The sequence below is a fragment of the Vidua macroura genome, chromosome 18 (assembly GCF_024509145.1).
Source record: "Vidua macroura isolate BioBank_ID:100142 chromosome 18, ASM2450914v1, whole genome shotgun sequence".
Lineage (NCBI taxonomy): Eukaryota > Metazoa > Chordata > Aves > Passeriformes > Viduidae > Vidua > Vidua macroura.
Genome location: NC_071588.1, coordinates 4,710,598 through 4,733,964, shown reverse-complemented (window position 1 = coordinate 4,733,964; position 23,367 = coordinate 4,710,598). Strand labels below are relative to the sequence as shown.

The 23,367-nt window shown below is 49.4% G+C and overlaps 2 protein-coding genes across 5 annotated transcripts in view; both read right to left on the bottom strand.

Annotated features, from left to right (window-relative positions):
• Positions 1-1,128: 1,128 nt before the first annotated feature.
• Positions 1,129-7,590, bottom strand: CRYBB3 (crystallin beta B3). The gene is made up of 7 exons (XM_053993587.1): positions 7,417-7,590; positions 4,443-6,692; positions 3,662-3,741; positions 2,287-2,405; positions 2,076-2,208; positions 1,857-1,999; positions 1,129-1,370 (listed from the first exon to the last, which is right to left on the bottom strand). The coding sequence occupies exons 2-7, from the start codon at positions 4,576-4,578 to the stop codon at positions 1,205-1,207; spliced, it is 777 nt and encodes a 258-aa protein (XP_053849562.1). The 5' UTR covers positions 4,579-6,692; positions 7,417-7,590; the 3' UTR covers positions 1,129-1,204.
• A 169-nt stretch (positions 7,591-7,759) lies between these two features.
• Positions 7,760-23,367, bottom strand: part of KIAA1671 (KIAA1671 ortholog) — a 64,768-nt gene continuing 49,160 nt past the window's right edge. For 2 of the 4 annotated variants that reach the window (XM_053993576.1, XM_053993575.1), the window contains exons 2-8: positions 17,044-17,162; positions 13,017-13,269; positions 11,386-11,560; positions 11,060-11,187; positions 10,725-10,858; positions 10,484-10,566; positions 9,654-10,092 (exon numbers count right to left, since the gene is read on the bottom strand). In XM_053993576.1, coding sequence (XP_053849551.1) covers positions 10,488-10,566; positions 10,725-10,858; positions 11,060-11,187; positions 11,386-11,560; positions 13,017-13,269; positions 17,044-17,162 — 888 coding nt within the window. In that variant the 3' untranslated portion in view covers positions 9,654-10,092; positions 10,484-10,487. The other 2 variants (XM_053993574.1, XM_053993577.1) reach the window with 2 other exon arrangements.

Below are 23,367 nucleotides of genomic sequence, written 5' to 3'. Positions count from 1 at the left end.
TCCATGTGATGGGGTTTCCAGGGCCAGAGGGGCCAAGGTGACCCTGCAGCTCTGCAAGGAACCCATCAGGCCACAGACAGGTCAGAGCGTGATCCAGAGTTTCCAGCATTCCCAGCCCTCCTTTCTTGCCTGTGTCTCCTGCTGCAGCCCCACAGATGGACCCAGTATTGCCCTCCCCATCTCCTGGGTTAATCCATTCAGTTAATCCCGAGCCCTGGACCTTCATGGACCCGTCCCAGGTCCCAGTGCAGGGCACTGCAGCCCTGCAGCCACATCCCATCCCCTCAGCAAGGGGCTGCCACAGTGCTCAGTGAGCCCCTCCCTTGGCTCTGCTGGGCTGGTTCAGCTCATCCCAGCCCCGGGCAGTGGCAGCCCCATGGACTGTTCTGGAAGCAGCTTCTGCCACTCGGGGCCAGACACTCGCCTTTCACAGCCACCAACCCCCCCAAAGGGAAAACCTCCGGGGGGTTGCTCAGGGACCTGCACAAAGCCCCGGGGGGACTCAAGCCCATCTCCCATCTCTGCCCCAGCCCAGTGGGTCCCCAAGCGTGGCCACCGTGCCCCTGGGGAAGGGCAGTGCCAGGGTAGCTCAGCTCCCACCAGCACCCTGCGGCACCCCTGAACCCCCCACCTCTGCCCCCAGGACAGCCCCCCCCATGTCAGAGCTCATTCCTATGGGAAACCCCCCCCAGCACTGTGGGAAACTTCTCTGGGGATGGGCTGGAGACCCTGCAGGACGCTGAGGTTGGGCACAGCCATCCCGCCACGGGATGAGCCCCCCTTGGAGCGCACAGGGCCTGGCACCACCCAGGGATGGCCGCTCCACATCCCCCCCGGCCCCCTCCCTGCCCTGGGACTGGCCAGCAGCCCTGGGAGCGGGCAGGAGGTGCTGTGAAAAGGGACAGAGGCACTGGAAAAACCCTGACGCGGCAGCACCGGGGGTTATTTTTGGAAAGCTGCAGCCTTTATGTAACTCTGCAAACATTGGCGCTTCCCCCTCTGCCCTGTGCAGGGCTGCTGGGCACCACCATAGCCCCCTCCCCATCCCCCTGCCCCCCTTCCCCGACCTCCCCCAGCCCAGGACCAGGCAGGCCCCGGCAGCCTCCAGCTCAGAGCTTTATTGAGGTTTTTGCACAAAAAACACCACGGTCACGGCAGCAGCCGGGGGACCCCGCGGGCGGCCCCGGCGGGGGCTGGGGGTCCCTCAGCTGTTCTCGAAGCAGCCCCGCTGGTGCCACTGCTGGTCCCGCACGCGGCGCACGGACTGGATGAGGGGCTGGTTGGCGTCCCACTCGTTCCAGTGCCGGTACTCGCCCTTCTCGAAGACGTGCTGGCGGCCCCGGTAGCCGGGGTACTCGTAGCCCACCCACCTGCAGGGACCGAGGCAGCGCTCAGCAGTGCCCAGCCCACACCCCCACAGCCCCTGGAGCAGGGGCAGTGTCCCCATCCCCATCCCAGTGTCCCCAGTGCCCATGTGTCTGCCTGCCACAGCCTGGCGATGCTGCCCAGGGCCGCTCCTGTGTCACCAAGTGCCCGGGTGGGAAACGCCGCGTGCCAGGAGGGGATGGAGAGTTCATGGAGAAGGGACCACAGCTCCACTGCTCGGTGGTGGGTTAGGGCAAGGAGCCATCATCCAGCCCCAGGGACACTGCCATGGTCCCTATTACTCCCTGTGGGCCAGGGAAAAGGTGGCAGCAGGGAGGGGACAAGGGACACGATGGGCACGAGCAGCACCATGGGAGCAGCTGCCCCGCTGCAGTGGCTGTGCCAGGTGCCCCTGTCACCACCCTGGGGGGACCAACCACAGTGCCACAGGCATGAACCTGTTGGGGTGTCCCCTGCGTCCCCATCCTTACGTTCCATTCAGGGCCTTGACACTGGCCACGCGGTCCTGGAAGCCGTGGGCCCAGAGGCTGGGGACGTCGTCATCCACGATCTCCATCTTGCGCCCGGTGTACCCCGCGTTCTCAAACAGGTGGATCTTGTGGTCAGCGCTGTCCTGGGGGAAAGGGCGGGTCAGGGGCTGTCCCCGCTGGTCCCCAGCGCTGTGGCCACCCCAGCACAGCCCTACTCACAATCTGGAGGGGCCGGATGGACATCAGGCTGTCGCTGCTGTGGCTGTTGGACCACGAGTCCCAGCGGGGGTAGTCGCCCTTCTCCAGCACGAACTGCTCCCCGGCGTAGGCCTGGCGCTCGAAGCCCAGCCACCTGCAGGACCCCAAGGTCAGGGGGATGCTCTCCCTGCCACCCCCTGGCGCTGCTCCAGCTTCCCCACCCCAGACTTACGGGCCAGACTCCACCTGGATGGAGCCCACCTTCTCCATCTCCTTCTCGGTGATGTTGGGGAGCTCCTCTGTCAGCTCACACCTTTTCCCCTGGAAATTCTCCAGCTCGTAGATCGTGATCTAAGGTGGGGAGAGACGCTGTCAGCCACCACAGCAGGGGAACACCCCAGGAAATGGGGGTAGCTGTGATCAAAGGGCTCTGGCTGTGTCCCTCCATCCCAGCCATCCTGTGCTGAGGTCACTCCTCACCCGGCAGAGCCAGGTCCTGCCAGTGCCTCTGCCCTGACAGAGCTCTGGCCAAGGGTGTTTGTTTGGTAAAGCACAAGCTGGAATTTTGTCCGTGACAGGCTGAAAACCAGATCAAGCACTGGAAACACAGAAGGTTTGGGCTAAGAGAATTCCTGAGCCATGGGCTGCCTCTCCTACCCCCAGCCTGGTCATTGCCCATTATCATTTCCTTATCACTGCTCCTGCCAGATCCAACCATCCCCTTGACTTGGCCTGGCACAAGCTCTTTATTCAGTGTTTCCTTCTAAGCCCTGCCAGGTGCAGAGACCCCAGTGCCTCCCCAGGCTGCCCTGCTCTCAGCAGAGAGCTGCAGGATGGGTTGGAGCCAGTTCCAGCCAGAGTGTGGCACAGAGCAGGGCCCAGGGTGCCCAGCACCATTCAGGGACCAGGAGGTGACCTGGCACCAGTGGGGTGACCAGGCACCCCCTGGCGCTGTCCCAAAGGGGCCCCAGCTGCAACACCTGAGTCTGGGACAAGGGCAGAGCCTCCTGCACACACCACATAATGGGGACCTCAAGGGACAGGGGTGACACCCAGGTTCCTCAGGAGCTTCTGTGCACCTCAAAGCAATAAACAGCCCCAGGTCCTGGCACCCCTCTCCCACTGGCAAGATCGGCTCCCACCTCCAGCCTTCCCTGTCCAGGAGCAGCTTTGTGGGAAGCTCTGCACCCACCACATCCTCTCCAGCTGATTTACCTTCAACCAACGTAGGAGCTGAATCCCAACCTACAAACCCACCTGGGGAGTTTCAGTGCCTGGGCCCACAGCTGATCCCGCTGTGCTGGGATGCTTCATCTCCTGGATGAAACCCCTGGGCAGCTGCACACCAGCCTGGCCAGCCAATGGCCTTGGCAGCCACGCAGGCAGGGAGCAGCAGCAGATCCCCAGCCCCAGCTGCTTCCCAACCTGCAGCCCCCCCTGGGCTCAACACCAGAGCAGGGCCACCCCCACTGCAGCTGTGGGAGAGCTGGAGGCCACTCCTGTCCCCAGCAGCACCTGCAGTGCTGCCACTGGTTCCAGCCTGGCATGCACACCGCATCCCACGGCTCCACCCAGCATCCACTTGTCCCCAGTTTAGCCCAGTATACCTTGTAGTTGCCACCTCGCTCACCAGCACCCTCCCCAGTCGCCATCTGCTCGGGGGGACTTTGCTGCTCCGTCATTGTGCCTGGAAAACCCAAATTGCAGGAGGTTGAGACTGGAGGCACCAGGATTTACAGCTGGTAATGAAACAGAGGATGAAGCTGGCACGGGAACAGGCAGCACGGGTTAGCACAGACCCCGATGCAGCAGCTGTAAATCCCCAGGGATGTCCAGGCTAGCAGCAAGCTCCGTTATCCATCCTCCTCTCCCTCCTGCAGGCCCCAAATCCTCACCCAAGCACCCGCAGGACTGAACTGAGCCACGTCCCAAGTGACATGGAGCCCTCTGCCCAGGGCAGCTCGCCCAGTTGCCACTAAACTCCCATCTCACAGCCCAGCTTTTGTTCCCAGCAGGAATTTCTCTGCTTCCAGCTGCTGACATCTTTCCCCACAACATCAACCCGACACCTCTCCCTTGCTCCAGCATCCCGGGGGACACCAAACCCGGCAGCCGGAGCTGCTGCCGCCGCCTTGGCCGGGGGGGATGGCGGTGAGAGCCCCCTCCTCGCTGTCCAGGAACATCCACAAAACTCTGCTCCAACACTGGAACACGCCTTCCCCGGCCACGCCACGCTGACACAGGGCTTAGGAGACGAACAAAGGAGTTTGGTAACGTCCCAAATCAAACCCTGCAGCTTCACTTCTCGCCACACCCTTCGCTGGGGGACAGCTCGACTCAGACACGCAAACTCTTTGTGAAAGCCCCTTGCAGTGCCAGCAGTGCTACCTCTCCGTGTGGTTCCGCTGTGCCGGGCGGCGCGGGCGGCCCCGCTATTTATGGGTTGCTTCTGAACAGAACAGCAGAATTCCCCGAGCGCTGATACAGCAGCTGCGTCCACGGAATTCCATCCATGAGATTTCATCTCAATAGTGCGGGCGCGCAGCGAGCTATGGAAACGTCATTCGGATTTCTCCCGGCCGTCCCTCGGACACGGGCCGCTCGATTTACAGAAGATTAACGTCCAAATTCACATCAGCACGTTCACGCTGCTTCTTGCCAGGTTCTCTGGAAAACTCTGCCGTCAGCAGTTCACGGGAGGGTTTAGCCTGGAAACCGAGCACAGCACGAAGCAAAAACCGGGTACAACATCCCCGTTTGTGGGGGCTCCAGGGCAAGGGGCGACGCAGGGCCAGGGTTGGCTCCAGGAGCTCAGCAGGAAGCTGGAGCAGCTCAGCATTTCCAGACTGGTGTTCTTGCTTTAACTCTGGCCCTGAGCAGGTTCTCTCCATCAAGTCCCTTTTCTTTCTTTGCCCCCAGTCTGGCTCCTTCCCCAGCATTTCCCAGGAACAGGTTGGGAACACATCCTGGGGTGTGTGACAGGGATTTCTGGAGCCTGGCACAAGGGTTTATCCATCTTCACAGGCACAGGATGATGTAAGGCACCAAACTGGGAGCATCTCACACCAGGCACCAAACTGGGAGAATTTCACTCTGCTGGTAGCAGGCCTAACTCTCTCTTTGAGAGTCCCTTCAGATCCAAACCATCCTCATTCCTCAGGGAACATTTTATTCAGCTGCACAGATCCCAGTTTACTACGGTCCTTGCAGGTTTTTCTACCTGCTCTGAGCATGGCTCATCTTGAAACCATGAAACCTTTACTGTAAAAGCCAGAAAAGTGAATTCCCTGGGCCAGGCTGGACAAACTGAAGGGGAGAGGGATGGAAACCTCTCCTGTTGTATGTGTCAAATGAGGCCCTTCAGCCCCACCCCATCCCTGGCCTCGCTGGGTGATGCTCCAGGCCTGGTGTGACAGGGATGACCCAGGTGTCTCCAACTGATTCTTCCTCACTCTGCCCATCCTGTGGTTCCTGATTTTGCTGTCCCCATCAGAGATGTCCCACAGGTGCCACAGCTCCAACAGGCACAGACTGAGGAGGAATGGATTCATTTCTGTCTCACCAAACACAACATCAGCTGTTCTCAACAAATTAGAAACAGAATTTCTCGTGCCAGTCCCTTCCTTCCCACAGCCTCATTCAGTGAGCTCTGCCACGGCCACAGGCCCTGGATCTGCCTCTCCCAGCTCTCCACACTGACACAGCAATTCCAAAAACATGACAGAAGGGGCACTGGATCTCCTTGATGCCTCTCCCAAACAAACCTCAATTTCCTCTAGCTGTCAGCCTCTTAAATCCCTTTGAAAAATGACTGTTAGAAAGCAGATAGTTTTTTCTTAATACCTGGCAAAGCTAAACTGGAACTGTAATGGTACAGAACAAAATACAGCAGCCAGAATATCTTTATTCCCCAGGAAACTGTGTAACACAAAATACAGGATTTCTATCACACTGTGTGATTTCCATCTATGTATTTACTGTGACCCAGATTGACAGACTCCATGAGGCTACGTGGAGCAACATAAAAGCTTAATCTCCACAAGAGCTCCTTCAAAACCAGATTTGATACCATTTTGTTTATTATGGAATGAGAAAAAAACCGATAAACCACCAGACCTTGGCTCTCCTCCTCTGCCAATCCCACCAGAAGAACCAGAAGTTATTCCAGGTTATATTTTTGCAATACATTTATACTTGAGTGAACCAAGGACAGCCACGGAACAGCTCACCACCAGCTCAGGAAGGATTCCCACCCTTCACCCTCTCCACTCCCAGGGTGAGCAGAACTAGGCCTGGACTCTGCAGCTCCTGCCAGAACACCCCAAATCCCTTTAAAGCTCCATGGAGGTGGTTTCATAGAATCACAGGATTGTTTGGGTTGGAAGAGACCTCAAAGCTCATCTCATTTTGCCCCCCTGCTCCCCCTACCTTCCACTAGACCAGGTTGCTCCAAGTTCTGTCCAACCTGGCCCCAAAAGCCTTCTCCTGCTGAAAGTCCATTTTTAAAAGGAATTAAAGCAAATACCAGTTTTTCCTTCTCAGCAGTGGGCTGAAGGGATGGGTCCAACACTTCCCTCACTTGGCTGCAGCTGCTCTTGCACCAGTGTCCTTCAGGGAGGTGCAGACAATGACCTCGGGCTGATGGGGAGCACAGTTATGGTGACAGCTCTGCATTGCACTGGAATAGTTTGTTTTACCCCAGAGCTGGCTTGGGGACAGCAGTGACAGCACTGGGAACTCACCCCAGAGGTTCTGTACCTGTACCTCGTGAGGCAGAGCCACACCCTGCAGCAGCACCCCAGAACTGCCCACCCGCCCCTGGAACACGCCACCCCTGCAGAAATCAGGGATTTGCTGCTCCAAACCTCTTACAGGTCACACTTTGTATTCCCAAATCTGCCCCACGTGCATTTCAGTTTGCAAACAAGGAACAGGGTGAAACAAACTTCTGTGGGGGTGGAAAGGGGATGGTGTGGGGGGGTTAAGTCCTATGGAAAGTCTGGGGATGTTAAAGGTTGGAGAACCAACATTGCTTCTTTCTCTGCAAGGAGCGAAAGGCTCTGGTGGAGGAGGACCAAATTGAAGATTCATAGATGTTAAAAAGGTGACTTTGCAAACAGAAAAATAAAAAGGAAGAAATGCACAACTGGGAATTCCAATAAAAAGCAGTGGAGCAGTCGTGCAAGTCCCTGACAAGCCACCTGGAGCAGGGATTGCTGGGGATCATGAGAGGAGGGCAGTCAGAAAGTGTTTCTGAATTCCACAAAACACATCATCCCACCTCTAAAACCAATATTGATGTGGCTTTTTAAGCAAGGAGCTGTGAGGGGAAAGACAAAGGAAACTACAGGGCCTCCATCACCTTTAGCATCACTTTTTGGAGAAGAGCTGAACCTGCTCCAGGGCAGGATCCAGGAGTGAAGGAAGCAGCACATCTGAAGGAACCTTAGAGCTCACTTCCATCTCCAATAAACAGCAGGAAAAAGCACATGGCAACAAAAGTGAAAGCATAAAAAATTCCAAGAAGCATTATTTGGAATTAAAATAGAATTATATAAAGTGTATTACAGTCTGTTCTATCATTTAAGAAGTAATAACATATTTATATATCTTTTATTACAGAGCGATAACCCGAAGAGAAGGAAGTCGATATTTAATCCATGTACAATATAAAGAAATAACAGAGCAGAAAAAACACTTTCCCATTCAACAACATTCTAAAGATGCTCTTTAATTAGACATTTAAGCATTAAACATTTCTCAGTAGTAGGTTAAACTACTCAATACAGTAATTTCAGTGCATTGTCCAAGCAGACGTGGAAATGCAAACACATTCAAGGGCTGTGTGGAAACCTCGTGTCAATCCCCTCAGTTTCCTCAACACAAACAGTTACAGAATTTCTGGCCTACACCAAGAACCAGTAAATCCTCCAGCTGTTGGGAACACAACGCTGTCACCTGTGGAAGTGGAAAACGCAGCCTGGGTGAACGTTCCTGTGAGCAGGGACTGATTTCTGGACGTGGGAGGCCCCACTTGGTGTGAGTGAGAGCAGCCACCATCATCCTCCTCACCTGCACGTGCTGCTCGGGCTGGCCCAGGTGAGTGTCACACGTGGGACACGCCCATGGAACCCTTGGGTGCTGCCACAGGAATATATCCCAAAAAACACGCCAAGAGTCACCTTTTCCACCATCATCTAAAGGAGAGGGAAGGAAATCTGTGCAAGGTTTTAAGAGGAGCTGGTCAATGGTGGTGGCTGCACTGACACGGCCCATCCCAAAATTCCATCAGAATCCTGGGGATCACTGCTCCGTGGGGAGCAGAGGGGCTGCCAAAATAACAGTGGCAACAGCTCCCATGAGAAACAGGGCAAAGCAACAGGAAAAAAGACTTTTACATCAGACAGATGTCTCCATCTCATCTCCAGGGAGCACAGGGAGCTGCCACCAGAATAAAATCTGGGAGCGAGAGATGTGCAGATGGGACTTGTCTCCTGCCATCCTGCTGCTATTTCCTGCAGACTGGGACTGCAAATCCCCCCCCATGACTCCTCCATGAGGTGAATTGGCACATGGTTTTGGCAGCTCCAAGCCTGACAGACATCGGCCTGGGCAGGCCCCACGGGAGCCGCGCTCCCAAAACGCTGATTGGGGAAAAAAAAAAAAGACAAAAAGGAAAAGGAGCTGAAGTGCTGGTGCTTTATGGTTTGTATGCAGAGGAGCCCCCCAGCAGGATGTGGGGAATGCAGCCCAAGGAGCTCTGCCAGGTAAGGGGAGCTTTCCACTCTCCTTTTCCCTCTTCCACCTTTTCCTGGTTGAGCCTGAGGAACACCTGGAGTCACCTCCCTCCCTGGGCTAGTACACATTTAGAGGTCACTGGAAGAGCACTTATCTGGGGCAAGAATCGAGTCTGTCTTCCATGGCCATGGTGGTTGGTGTTCCAGAATGAGTGTCCAGGGACAGGGAATATCTGAGCATTGGGGATAGCCAAACACCCGTGTGGGCCGGGAGATCTCTACTCCGCTATCAGCACGTCTTGCCAAAGGAAAGACAGGAAATCATCTGAGAAACTGAAGATCACATTTAGGTTATCCCACAAAATCGGCATAAAAATAAACACTTAAACCTGGTATTTACAGATTAACAAATAAAAATATGAAGTGGGACTATCTGAACTGCTATTAAAGTGACATTCAACAATTAACTGGAACCCTGATATGAGTGTAACATCCTCCCTCTTCCCTTCCTTTTTTGTTATAAAAACAGTATTTACAATATTTTTACTTTTTTTTTTTTTAAAGAGAACTGGTTGACATTATTGCTTGATCCTTTTTAGGAAAGACATTCCAATGAAGCAATTATTCCACATGCTGACAAAACACAGAATATACCACTTCAAGAGTGACAAAAGTTAACATTTTGTTCATCTAAAAATTATCTCCATCTGCCAGGTCAGCAGATCACATGTAAATACAAGCCAATCAAAAATACATTTTACAAAAAATAATCAAGTTTCCTTTTTCAATATGGCAGTAAACATGATTTGTTCTTCCACTCTCACCTTCCACAAATTTCATTCTAAATAGGAGCTTACTATTTGTTCACGAAAGAAAAAAAAAAAAGAAAAAAAAAGACAAATTTGATTAAAATTATTATTTTCATAAACAAACACAAAGCCCAACCAGACACATCTCCCAGAGGTGAACACCTACAGAGTCTGCTCCACGGTGAGGGGAGTTCCCTGGATCACAGCACTCCCAGATATCTCTGTTTTCCAAGACTTTCTGAAGTGCTACCATGACCCAGGGGGGTTCTCCTGGCAGGCAGGTCTGAAGTGCCACTGTCCCCCCGAGCTGACAGACACAGCTTTGTATTTGACTATGAATTGAAGCAGCTTTTCTCCACAAAACAGGAAGGCACCATGCACAGAGCAGTTGAGGCAGGAAGCAAACAGCAGCAACATGACATGGGGGTTTAGGTTCAGATGAGTTAAGGCTTCTGTTAAACTTCTTTATCTTCTCCTAGTTAGAATCATTGTCTGGAAAGGAGAACAGAAGGAAGGGTGTGATATGGCCAGCTGGAACAGGAACCCCTTAGAATGTGTTTTCTGCTGTAGTGCCACCTTGGTCTTGTCTGTTTAATGCATTAAATGCTTAAGAGCCACCCAGAACTGGGCTGAAACCACACAAAGTTTTCAAACTTTGGGAAATCTCAACAGAGTGAGGGTTATGGAAATCAAATTATGTGCAGAGAACCAGTGGAACTGTGACTGGGAGTGGAGGAGCACCAGCCCCTGCCACCCCTGGTGCACAGGACAGGGTAAGGGCAGTGTTGGTGGGGCCACAGTGGTGACACCAACACATCAAAGGAAATGTGAGTGTGTCACTGCACACCTGCACTCAGCAAAGCCCCCCTTCCTACCCAAGTACCTTTTCAAACCTGATTCTCATAATGGCTCTGTCTCTTCTTTGATTTCAGCTCTTTCAGCCACTGAGGAGACTTTTCTTCTGACCTAAGATATATATTAAAAAAAAATACTCTTTATTCTTTCATTATGAAAACTCCTGCCAGAAACAACAACAACAAAAAAGCAATGTACAGCTTGTTGCATTATTTTTTCCTTCCACCAAGAAGAGCACGAGCCTTTTCCTGACGCTGGGATTCTCTCACCTGTCCTCCTTTTCCACACTGGAGGGCAGCACTCTGCTGCCGGGAGTGCCGAGCTGTGCTTTGGGGGATTTGAAGAGCTGAGCAGAGCCGATGTCACCAGTGCTCTCAGACTCCTGTCTTTTCCGCAGTTGGGCCTAAATATAAAGATAAACAAAGGGGTCCTTTTAAGCCAGCATCCAGGCTTTTTTTTTTGGAATGCAGAACAGATCACTCCAGATTTATAAAAACAAAAAAATTCCCTGAAATGAGTGAAATGAGTGAGGGAATTCTTTATAAAGCATCTGTAGGTATTCAATGTATTTAATACTTAAATACTGGGCTCTGCCTGAGCTCACCTTGAGAACAGAGTGATCCATCCCTGGGAACACAGGCAGTCTCTGGGCTTGCACAGAAGATGACCTCGGAGTGTGCTGGATCTTGTCTTCCTCCTCAGAATCTTCCTGTTGCATAGTTTTCTTCTCTTCTAATTAATTGTTAAAAAAAAAAATAAAAAAAGCAGAGGGGGAAACCATGAGCTGGCTTTTCATCTCTGCCTTGCTCAACATTTCTTCCTGCACTCAAGCAGGAATGAAGGGCAGTATTTAAAAAACGCCTTTTACAAACTCCTGCCCTTGCACCCAGGCTGACCACAACCAATTACTCCAGGTAGCTGAGGGGTTACCTGTGGAATCTTTGAACATCCAGCCATTATCTGGCTCTTCTGTCAAGGAAAACCTGTTCTCCAGGTCCAGCCCTCTGCTCCTGCGCAGCGAGTGCGATGCGGGCGCCCGGCACCGCCGCTTCTTGCTCAGCTGCACCCGAGTCTTCAGAGCACTGGAGTCCAGGACAGCTGTGTGCTGGAGAAACACACACCTGGGAATGAGCCCCAGCTCCTCCACAGTGAAATCCCAACCCATTTGATTGCATTCACCAATTAAAATGGACATTTGCCTGATTATTATTGTTGTAGTCACTTAAAATCATAGTAAAGAGAGTGTATGATGAGGACACGGTACTTCGTGGCAAACTGGGTGTATTCCTTTGATCTAGGGTGTGGATACCTGAGTTGCATGAATAATTTGCACTAAATTAACACAAAAAAATAACTGCAATAATCAGGAGTTTAGTTCCTAGAGTGTTTTATCAATACAGGCCTTGCTAGTTGGTAGCAGATGAAGTCAAATCCCGAGATAGGGGTCTAAAAACAATGATTATACAAAATTCCCTTGGAGTGCAGAGCTGCAGCTTCCCTGCCAGCCACAAACACTCAAAGCCACTCACCAGCAACAAGAACACTCCAAGTTTAGTGTCACAGCATTCAGAAACCTTCTGTGATCAGTCATTTCTAACACATGCAATAAGCAGTAACATTTACAGAGCTGTAATTTATTCACTTGCTTAAAGCAATGTGCTGTTACAGATTTGCCTGTAACCACCAAATATCCCTGAGCCTCCCCTTCTCCAGAAAATGTGGATTTGCTCCTTTTTCAAAAGACTTCAGGTCAGGAATCAACTACTTATCACACAGCATTAGCCAGTTGCACTTAGAGCTATTAATGTTTTACAGAGACACCTTTAGTGGCCCAGGGACAAAACAAAACCTTCTGGAAGTGTTAAAACACCGTGTGGATGTGGCACTTGGGGACATGGTGGTGGTGGCCTTGGCAGTGCTGGGGGAACAGCTGGACTCAATGATCTTAGAAGGCTTTTCCAAACTAAACAAAGTTCTTGCAGCACTAGACCTTATTAACTGTGTATAGCCAGAAACCCCTGATCTTAGACCAACTGCAAGATTCTTCAATATAAAAAAAATCCTTTAAAATACAACTGTGAGCTACTGGAAAGAAACCAATTGTAAATAAGAAAAATATTAGTGAAGGTCCTTACAGCCTTAAATCTGCTTGGCTGACAGCACAGCAGTCAGTGACTGTTTGTGTTATTTAATTATGCTTCCAATATTCATCCCTGGAAGTGTCCAAGGCCAGGTTGGATGGGGCTTGGAGAAATCTGGTCTGTGAAAAGTGTCCCTGCCCAAGGCAGGGGGTGGAACTGAACGAGCTTTAAGATCCCTTCCAACCCAAACCAGTCTGGGATTCCATGATTCCATTATCCAAGGCCAGCAGCTTTATGGAATCTCTCAGAACCTAAACTCCACAGAGATTTAGAAGAACTCTGTAGTTTTGATCCTAAACTTTTCAGGCAGGAAAACATCTGGTGAAATTCAGCGTGGGAGAGGCAGGGCAGAACTGGTTGCAAAGTTTCCAGAAGGAACCGGAGAGGGCTTAACTGAGGGAACACGCGACGGCAACTTACATCAATGAAGGAGAAATAACTCTTGTCCTCAGGGAGTGTGTCCCCTGGAGGAGGCAGATCAGTGCCATCAGTGGAGTCCATGTCTGTGCTGGAACGGTCCAGGCTGGTGCTCCTTTGCTCTTTGGAGAAGTCATGGTGCTCAGGCAGGGAGGGTGGCTCTGTCTGCGAGGACAGCGAGGACGCGTGGCTGCCCGCGGGCTGCTTCCGCCCTGACACCACCTCATTGTCCAGGGAAGGAGATTCTCCCACAAAGCTGCAAATTGGAGCAAATGGAATCTGTGAGACTTCAGGGCAAACAGGGACCTGCAAGGCCAGGCTGGATCACACGTGATCAGCAGGGGCTAAATAAAATTGGAACAGAAAGTTTGAGTACCAGCAGCACGGTGTGGATCCCTTCCACTGGCACAGCCCTCACCCCTTGGATCCACAGCGTGTTGGGGATTCACAACGTGTATCCCAGCCAGCCTGAGGATTTTTTCCTTCAGGAATGCTGGAGCTGAAGAGAGCTGGGCACCAGGTGGCAGCCTAAGGCAGGGCTCCATGGGCAGAGCTTCTCGTGCCTCGGGAAAGAGGGCAGCAGCACCTGCTCCCCAGTGCTGGGATGCTCCCAGTGTATTCCTAGAATTCCTCCCATAGCCTAGACTGACAGGAATGAGCTGCAGGGTCAGGACTGAAAGCTGGACTCAGTTGTGTCTGCCTTTGTCACAAAGGCTGGAATATTCCTTGAAATAGGAAGACTACCATCAGTAAAAATTGGGCCGTCGTGCTTCTAATTCCCAGTTTGAAAAAACCAAAACCTAAAGGCTTTTGTTCTGATTTCTTTTTTTTTCCTCCTCTTGATAGAAGTCTTTTGCCACTAAGCAGCATTTTTGGGCACATATCTAGGAAAACTGTTCTAAACCTAAAAACCCCACACATACATCCATATACACACATCTTTTAAGCAATAAACCTTAGTATTTGGTACAGCAATCCCAGGAAAAAACCACCCAGGACTTTACTGCTGGATAACAGCATTCCATCAGCACCAGCACATGGTACAATGTCCAGTCTGGCAGAGCAGACACTGCCCAGAGGGTTTCCAGCATACGAGCAGAGGGAATGCTGCTTCCCTCCTTCACCAGTGGGCCCCAGGATAATTAAGAATGGCACTAATGAGCTCTGGGGGAAAGTTTTTGTCTAGGATTTTTGCTTCAAATGACATTTGGTATCTGCAGCATTAGGCTTTAGAGCCACTGCAATATGGAAGAATGGAGAGGGGAGGGACAATCTGCAGGACCTTTCATGGAAATTAAAGCGTGCGTCGAAAGGATCCTGTTGGACTTGCACGTCTCCAAAAAGTCTGCTACATCCCAGGGCTGCAGCTGATACAATTCACTGAGGTTTTTAAAACTGAAATATCTGAGATTAATATGTGATAGAAATCCAGCTGAATTAGGACTGGTTGGTGGTTCCTCATTCCCAAACCTTCCCAATGGATTTTTCCTTTGGAGTTTCTGCACAGTTACAGCCCCATACACCAACCCCTATGGCACAGCTCATCCCCAAATGTGGGAGGTGTACCTGGAGTCCAAACCCAGCTATGTGCAGTGGATTCTTTCCAGTGAACAGCTAATTAGGGGGAAAATTACCTTCAGAAAAATGAAATTGAAAACATATTTTCAGTTCTCATCACTGAGATATATTACACACCTCTTTCTATTACTTCATTAAGATTTCAGGGTTTGTGAGCATATGCATGAGCTGCCCCTGATGCTCCACAGGTACATTTATAGACACTTCTCTGAGAAATCATCCCTCACGTGGAGCACACCAACCCAGCAGGATGGTTATCACAATGGACAATAAACTGACAGCAATCCTCACTTTCAACTGCAATTAAATTTAATTAGTTTTAGCAAGACAGTGTATAGAGGCCATAAAAAGTTGTTGCTTCAGCCTGTGAAATTAGGAGTCAGAGCTGTATTGCTCCACCATTGAAAACCAATTCCTTTCCTGTAAAAACCAAAAATTTTCCTTATGAAGATTGTTCCAACCTAAAAGAATTTTCTACACTGCCAACTTGGAAAAGCTTATTAAATCACTTGAGAAAAATTAAAATAAAATCTTTCAGATAAACTAAGAAAAATCCAATTAATGCCTCCAAACTGGAGGAGATGGTTTAATCTCTGTCCATCCCAAGCAGTTATTGGCCAAAGCCCACTGGAACCAGCCCAGAGGAGCTCCTTATGCTAATTCCAGCAGTGACTCAGCTCTAGAGGAAAATACTCCTTCCTTCACCTTCCAAAAGCTCATCTAGGAAAAGGACTGTGTTCATCCTGTTGCCATGAAGTTATGGCTTTTGATTTCAAAATTCCCTTCCTCTCCCAGGGAAGCAGAGGAGTCACCATCCCTGGAAGTGTTCAAATGCCAAGCAGAGGTGGCTCTGCTTGGATGAATGGCCACAGTGGGATTCAGGTGAAGGCTGGACTCGGTCATCTTGGAGGTCTTTTCCAACCTTAAGGACTCTGTGATTCCATGAAGATGAGGTCATTCCCAGAAGCACTAATGGAACACTCCTAAAATAATCCCTCCGTGGCTGCAATACTGGGAAATGCCCCAGACTGGAGGTTCCCCCAGCACAGCAGGAGGCTGTGACACCGTTTGGTCCCCGCGGGATGTGACACCGTGGGGCTGGCAGCGGAAATGCTCCCAGGGAAGTGAGCCAGGCCAAACAGGAAAACTGAACCATCAACATCTCCTGCGAGTTCCTGCCTCCAGCTGGGGTGAGGAGGAGGCACCAAAGGCAGAGCCCTGCTCAGAGCACCCACAGCAACATGAGGAGAACGTCTGCACTGCTCCTGGCAGGGACTTCATCCAAAATAAACTGCAGACAAAATGCATTCCAGGAAGACTTCCATTATTTAAAAGTACATTAATCTCATTTCTCTTCAAGTGCCTGAATAAATACAGCAGTAATTCCCCTGCAATGGGCTGTAAGTCAAAATAAAACAGAGCAATGGGGTGGCAAAATGCTGAAGAGTCTCTACACTGTCACCATTATACTGTAAAAAAGGCAAAATCTAAACGCTTCTTGCAGTGCAAACAAAATTCCAGCACATGGGATTGAATCCAATCCCTCAGTGAACTGGAATGTTTAGGGGGAGCTGTTCTAATCAGGATGGATGGATTGAAATGACTCTCCAGTGCTGTCTGCTGTGAAGCTGAGACAAGCACCTTTGTTAAGAAACTGATCTCAGAAATGTCTGTACCATCCTCGGATCCAAGTTAATTTTACAGCAGCCTGGCTGTCACTGTTGGCACTCCCTTGGCTGCTGAACCTCGAGCTGGTCGTTACCCTGATTTCATAAGCAATAAAAATATTCATAACACACAGTGCTCAAGTGCAGAACAAACCAAATGTAATTGACATTAATGTCTGCTGTAAGATCCCAACAAATATAGCATTAAAAAACAGATAAAATGCTATTTTCATACCACACTGAGCAGACAGGATACAAGTTCAGGGTAGATCAAGCTGTAATTTATACAACAGGTGTGAACTATAAAAAAACTCACACTTTACTGCTCTAGGTTTATTTCACTAAATCATTCTAAGAACAAAAAAGCATCAGCAATACTCAGTATCAGTTTCACTCAGCTGATAATCCATTTCATCCTCCACTTCACCACCAATAAAACACTTGAGAGTCTGAGATATGGGCATGGAGAGATGCATCCTGTGTCACCCCACCTGAGGCCCAGAGTCCCTGTTCCAGAGGCATTTTGCCACTCCGCTATTCCAGAGGGATTTTGCCACTCACCCCACCTGGTAGTATTTTTAAAGGAAAGGCGATGACAGAAAATCAGATTTAAAAACAAAGAAAACAAATAGAAGCGTCCAAGAACAGGGCTTGGAGCAACCTGCTCTAGCAGAAGATGTCCTATGGCCGAGGGTTGGAACGAGACAATCTTTAAGGCCATGAAACCATTCTGGGATGGTGGGATTGCAGCATTTCCCCTCCTCCCCAGGCTGAGGAAAGCTCACCTGTCGCCGCTGTGCCGCTGCTCGTTCCAGGTGCCGTACTGGCTGTCGGGCTCCTGCACCAGCGTGTCCGTGTCCTTCGCCCCCGGCGGCTGCCTGGAGAAGCATTGCCTCAGCTGGTCCTGCAACAAAACCTTCAGTCAGTGCTCCAGCCCCTGGCTGAGGGATTAGCAGGTTTTATTGGCAATAATGGCTTGGAATCTGACAGTTAAACTTGGCCAACTGGGAATGAAGTTAAACGCGAAGAACTGCTGTGAACTCGGAGCGACAATTCTCTGTACAATAATTCTCTGTACAATAACTACAATAATTGTTTTCCTGGGCAAATAAATGATTACAGAGGTTGGAGCTGACTCCTTGGTTTCAGGAACTCCATGCTGCTTTAATATTACTCTTATCTCAGGTTGCACAGAACTTCTCAAAGCACCTATGCAAGCACAAGGAATTGTGCTGGGAATGATATTTCATCTCCTCAAGCACAGCAGGCAAACATCAACTCCACTGCTCTTTTCCTGGGTTTAATAAAATGATCCTTTTCTTTTTTTTTTCCCAAGCTTTGTTTGGAAGACATTCAAAATAAAATGCATAAATACATAAATAAATAATAAGCACAGGGCCAGACACAAAAAGCTTTCTACAAACTGGTGTAACATCCAAACCCAACACAGGACAGACCACAGTGGGTTTGCTTTGTTTTACTCTGACCTCTCCTTTCCTGACAGTTTTTATTCCATGGATCTGCTGCTTTCCTAAGGAGGAATGAGTGGATCCCAGGCCCTCAGCTTTCCAGGGAGAAAAGTGGGTCACTGCTGGCACCCCAGACTTGCAGCACACCAATGTCAACCCAGCCCTGCAGTTATGCAGAGTTATTCAAGGAGCTTCAAGAGTTCCTGAAATTCTACACTGAGAACAGATAATTAACTATTGGTCTCTTTCACCTTCATTACCCTGAACAAATACAAACATGGCTTTCAGCTCCAGATCAGTTTTGCTTATCAAGATTTTATCTGACAGCAAATTACATGGTTTTCCACCTGCCCTTGGAAAAATCCAAGGATTTTTCTCTCTTTCTAAGTACTCCTTGCCTCCGACCCACTGAGCAGAACACATTGCTGGGACTACAACACCTCTTCAGGCAGCACACACAAAGAAACAATATTTAAGAAATCCCATATTTAATATGTAGAATTCCTTCATATTATTGGGTGAAAAAAAGGGAGATTGCATGTTTACTTGTTTCTTTTATTTTGTACACCTAAAGAATGCTGCCTCTTAAGACTATAAAACCATTAATAATAATTCAGCAGTGCTGACACCTGGCTACTGAAGAAGTCCCACAACACTTCCAGTTCTCATAACCAGTTCTTATTTCCCAGTGGCCACAGCCACTCTCCAGCCCTGTTGTGCTCTTTGCTGCTGACACAGTGTTTGTGTTTTAATGCAAAGAAAATACAAAAGGCTCCACCATTTACTCCAACTATCACCATGCACCTCAAAGTGAAAGACTAAGTTAAATTCTGTTTGCTATACTCAAGTAAAACGGGCTTGGTTTGTGAGTTACATGGAACAGACATTTCCTGCTTTTCATACTCCAGATGTTCCTGCAGCCCCAGAATTCACTGGTTCTTACACTTTATACAATCATAGGATCTTTAAGGTTGGAAAAAAAACTCAAAAAGATGGAGTCAAACCTATCCTATACAGATACCTAAATAGAGATATGTACATGAATGCCTGGAGGCGAGTTAAGCTCTTACATTTCCCAGTCCATGCCAGGTACAAGATTCCAAATGTGAGCCAGGCACACGCTGCTTCCAACACAGGAGACAGTCTGGTATTTCCTAGAAACCACGGGGCATTTCCTCCTGCTTGGCTTGGCTGTATATTTTGCCTTCCACAAATTCCCTCTGCAGCTTCCCAATCCCATGATTTGCTCCAGGGACTCCTGGCCTCAGCTCTCACCCAGTGGCCACGGCACCTTTGGCCAGTGGCTGCCCTTCTAGGAAAGGAACTAATAAATACCAGTGGCTCTTCTCACTTCCCTCCCAACTGTCCACGCTCATTCAGGGGATTATTTTCCACCTTGATGCTTATTATGAATTTTTTTCAATGCCAATCCCACATCATGAGTTACCTCACTCTTATACTCAATTTGTACAGCATTTTCCACTGGTTACAACTAAAGCCCGTTAACTCCACACATGGCACCATTTTATTTGCAACCACTCATGCTGTTTTACAAGAAATTAGACTAAAAAGCTTAGAAACAGGAACAGGAGCAGCAGAGGGGCAGCTTTTGTCGTGCTGCAGTGGGGAGCCCTTGTTTACACAGTGCTGAGTTATCGGGGCCCTGGGGGCTGTGCAGGAGGGGTGTGGGCAGCCCAGATAACAACGGCTCAGCAGCCACAGGGGTCAGCTTTAGATGCAAAGACACCACTCCTGTGAAGGCTCAGGAATACCTAACAACATTTTACACTGCTGCCCAGAATGACATCATTAGCAGAGTTATTTCTCTGTGCTAAACCCAAAACAAGCCTGAAAAAGAAATAAAATTGCTGCTTCTGAAGGCATTGTGAAGTTAAGTTCAATACAACAAACCAAAGCTAAATGTCAGGAATAAAACACTCCAAACTCTGGGAAATCCAGAGTTCTTTCTGTTCTGAAGACTTTGTTATATTCAGAATCATTATTTTATTTTGCTTCTGGAGGAAGCTGCTTATTTCAAGACGATTGTGTCCTTCCCTGACAGGCCCTTTCAACATGTACTTTTTAAGGTGCCAAATGATTAATTGGGAAAAATAAACTCTCTCTAGGTACCAAGCAGAAAAATAAGGAGTGGGAAGAGGAGCTGATCCTCTCCTTGGCTGGTGGAGGAGGTGTTGGCTGGGGGCACTGAGAACAGTGCAGAAAAGCAATTTATAGCCTGTGCAGCAGCTCAGAGGAGAGGGGGTGCTGAGGAAGGAAGTGACAACAAACCAGGAAGATTTTCCTTGCCAGAAGGTGATTATTAGCAAGAATGAAGAGTTTTAGCTTTTCTTTTGAAGATCTCTTTTCTATTATTGTCACCACACTCCTGAAAGACTCAAGGCAGTCAACACAAAGCCAGGCAAGGTACAGACGTTTCCTCCATAAACAGAATATTCAGGAAACTGGAAAACCAATCATTCCAAAGGAAAAAGCAGTAAAGAGGGGTCTGGTGTCTTTTTAGTACACAAGATAAACCCAAATTAGAACTTTTCTAATTTATGATGACAGAAAAATCTCCCAAATCAAATAAAACCCACGCCTGATCCAGGTTTCAAATGTTGTAATTCTCCAAGCTTTGATCTTTAACTCCCCAATTTTTACACCAGGAGCTAGGGAAAAAATCTACTTAATTTTTCTATAAAATTAAGCAGCTGAGCTGTGTCCTGCTTTGCCTCTGGTTCTTCTAAAATGAGCCATTATGATTATGCCTCTTTCAGTCCTCCCTTGGAATTAAGCTGGGCTTGGCTACAGTCCAGGGCTGATTACTCCTGCAATTTCCCATTCCTGAAAACGATGCACACACAACATTGGTCCCACCAGCCCCAAAATCACCCCTGACTCTGAGTCAATGCAGACATTTATGTGCAAAACCCTCCTGCACTGATGGGAAATGAAGACCTGGCACAGGAGGAACACCAGCTCGAGAGATCTCCTGAGTCAGAAGCTGCACAGACAGTTTCAAAAATATCTTTGTTTGCCAAGGAGCCCAAGACATCAGCCAGCCAAAGTGACAGCCCACAGCTTGAGTGTGAATGTTCAGAGCTAAATTCCACTGGCATGGATTGGGTATGAAGAGGAACTGCACAATGGAAGGAAGTTTTGACCATCTGCCTTGTTAATACACAACTCAGAGAAAAAATGGTGCTGATTTCTTGAAAAGGGCTCCTTCCTCTTATTTTTTTTTTCCTATTTTCTCCTCTCCTTACTTTAATTAAAGAAGCAAAAAATGTGGTTAAATTGCCCCTTAAGTGTGACACTGCATTTTAACAGAGCTCACAAATCCTTACAAATCCTGAAAAGTATTCCAGCTGTTCCTCTGCAGCATGCCAGGAAGACAGCACCAGACCTCCACCTATTCATATTTTATGGTATTATTTTGTAGTGGACTCTGCTTTGAAAGGGATGCTGGGCTTGATGAGCACAAGAAGTCCTTTATAACCTAAATTATTCTACAATTACTCTAAGAATTCTAAGGACTAAGAAGTGAATTATAGATTTTGGAGCACTAACAGAATTATCATAACATAACATCAGATTGCACTGAAAACCCCACCACAATAAGAGGGCCTATGGGTCACAGCCCATGGATTTTCATTTGGAAGTACCCAAATGCCAAGACAGCAAGTGGGAAGAGGATCCCAGGATTTCCATCTGTACTTACTATCCATCCAATGAATGCTGCCCATAAGGAGTAAGTCATGGCTCCAGCTCCTCTTAACTCCCAGCAATCAGGTGGGATTCAGACTGGTGAGATCAGCCAGCTCTGTGCTTTAATTACTTGCTGAAAGGAGTCAGTGCCTAGGGGAACGTTCCAGGCTGAGGCAGCACCTTCTGCCCCCACCCTCCCTGCTGCAGCCCCAGATAAAGAGTTCCAGGAACTGCCCAGCTGAGCTCAGGGATGAGTTCCAGACCTCCAGCATGAGGGAAGGCTCCCCAGCCCTCCCAAACACCCCTGCCAGCACAACAGCCTCAAACAGGACAGCACTGCTGATCCCTGGAGACCAATAGCAGGGACAGAATTCATGGAATTATTCCATCTCAGAACCTCCAGGGCTTTCCAGCCTGACACAGGCACCTCCAGGGTGGTCAGCAGGTAAGGGGATGGCAGTGAGTGGCCGTGGTGTCTGCTCAGGTGGAGCATCCCTCTGTGGGGTGTCCAGCTCTGGGGTCCCAGCACAGGGAGGATGCAGATGTTGGAGTGAGTCCAGAGGAGGCCCTGAAGAAGATTAGAGGAATGGAGCAGCTCTCCCATAAGGCTGAGAACTGGGGTTGTTCAGCCTGGAGAAGAGAAGGCTCCAGGGAGACCTTACTATGGCCTTGCAGTATCTAAAGGGGCTCCAAGAGAGCTGGGGAAGGATTTTGGACAAGGGGGAATGGCTTCCCACTGACAGACAGTAGCTTCAGATTCATGTCAGGAAGAAATGCTTCCCTGCTCAGGGCAGCTGTGGCTGCCCCATCCCTGGAAGTGTCCCAGCCAGGTTGGACAGGGCTTGGAGCAGCCTGGGATAGAGGAAGATGTCCCTGCCCATGGCAGGGGCTGCAATGGGATGAGCTTTAAGGTCCCTCCCAACCCAGACCATTCCATGATCCCTCTGGCCCTGCTGCATCCTGGGCTGGGCAGGACAAGCTGGTTTTATGTGAAAAACTGGAGCTGCTGCTGGTACTGCTGAATGCACAAACAGTGCCTGGAGAAACACACGTGTGCCCCACGTGACCGCGAGCACTCACACAACACATTCAGCTCTCAGATCCTAAGGAGCTCCACTGCTCTGCTCAAAAATCCTTTAAATAATGGATGTTTCCCTCTCCCATGGGCAGTGGAGTACGTTCCAGTCCCACAGTACCAAGCATCTCATAAATGCCATCAGGCCTGACAGCCTCCCTGTTGCTATGCAACCCTGGGCTGCTTTTCCATGTGAGTTTTCCCTGCCTCTTCCACAGGGATATGATACCCAACCACCAATTACATCCCTGATGCTAAAGCCTGACAGCATTTCCCTTACGAAGCAGGAGTTGTTTTTAGAGGGTGACTGGTCTAATTCTCCACCTTTCCATTGCTTCCCCACTGAGGCACAGGACTGGATCCCAACCCTTTCCCCCTGGAAAGGCACAGCAAAAATTGCAGCAAAGCAGATGTACTAAAGGAGCTCCAAGAGAGCTGGGGAGGGACTTTGGAGGGGAATGGTTTTGAACTGGCATAGGGCAGGTTTAGATCAGATATTAGGAAGAAATTCTTGCCTGTGAGGGTGGCAAAGCCCTGGCACAGGCTGCAGCACCAAAGAGAGACCCAAAGCCTACCCTGCATCGATTCTGGCCACACCAGAGAATGCGGTCAGATGAATGCAGATGAAGTTGGTTTTGCCAGGGATCTGGTTATGATCATACAGTGACATCAGCTCCCTGCTCCTGCAGTGACTCCTGGTGCTGTTATCCCTCCTCATTCCACAGAGGACTTCAAAGACATTTGAGAGTTTGTCATTTTTTCTACCCTGCAAATCGAGCTGCTCTGCCCCGCTGTAAATACTCACCACACACAGGTCAGGAGGTTCAGGGCAAGGCTGAAGATGGAGCAGAGGTTGA

Bases quoted from the DNA above. Each gene is read 5' to 3' on its own strand.
- CRYBB3 (XM_053993587.1), bottom strand. From the start codon at position 4,578: ATGAAATCTCATGGATGGAATTCCGTGGACGCAGCTGCTGTATCAGCG. The intron at 2,000-2,075 runs GTGAGTAGGGCT...CCTTTCCCCCAG, and splicing joins CCATCCGGCCCCTCCAGATT to GACAGCGCTGACCACAAGAT. The intron at 1,371-1,856 runs GTAAGGATGGGG...CGGTCCCTGCAG, and splicing joins GTCAAGGCCCTGAATGGAAC to GTGGGTGGGCTACGAGTACC.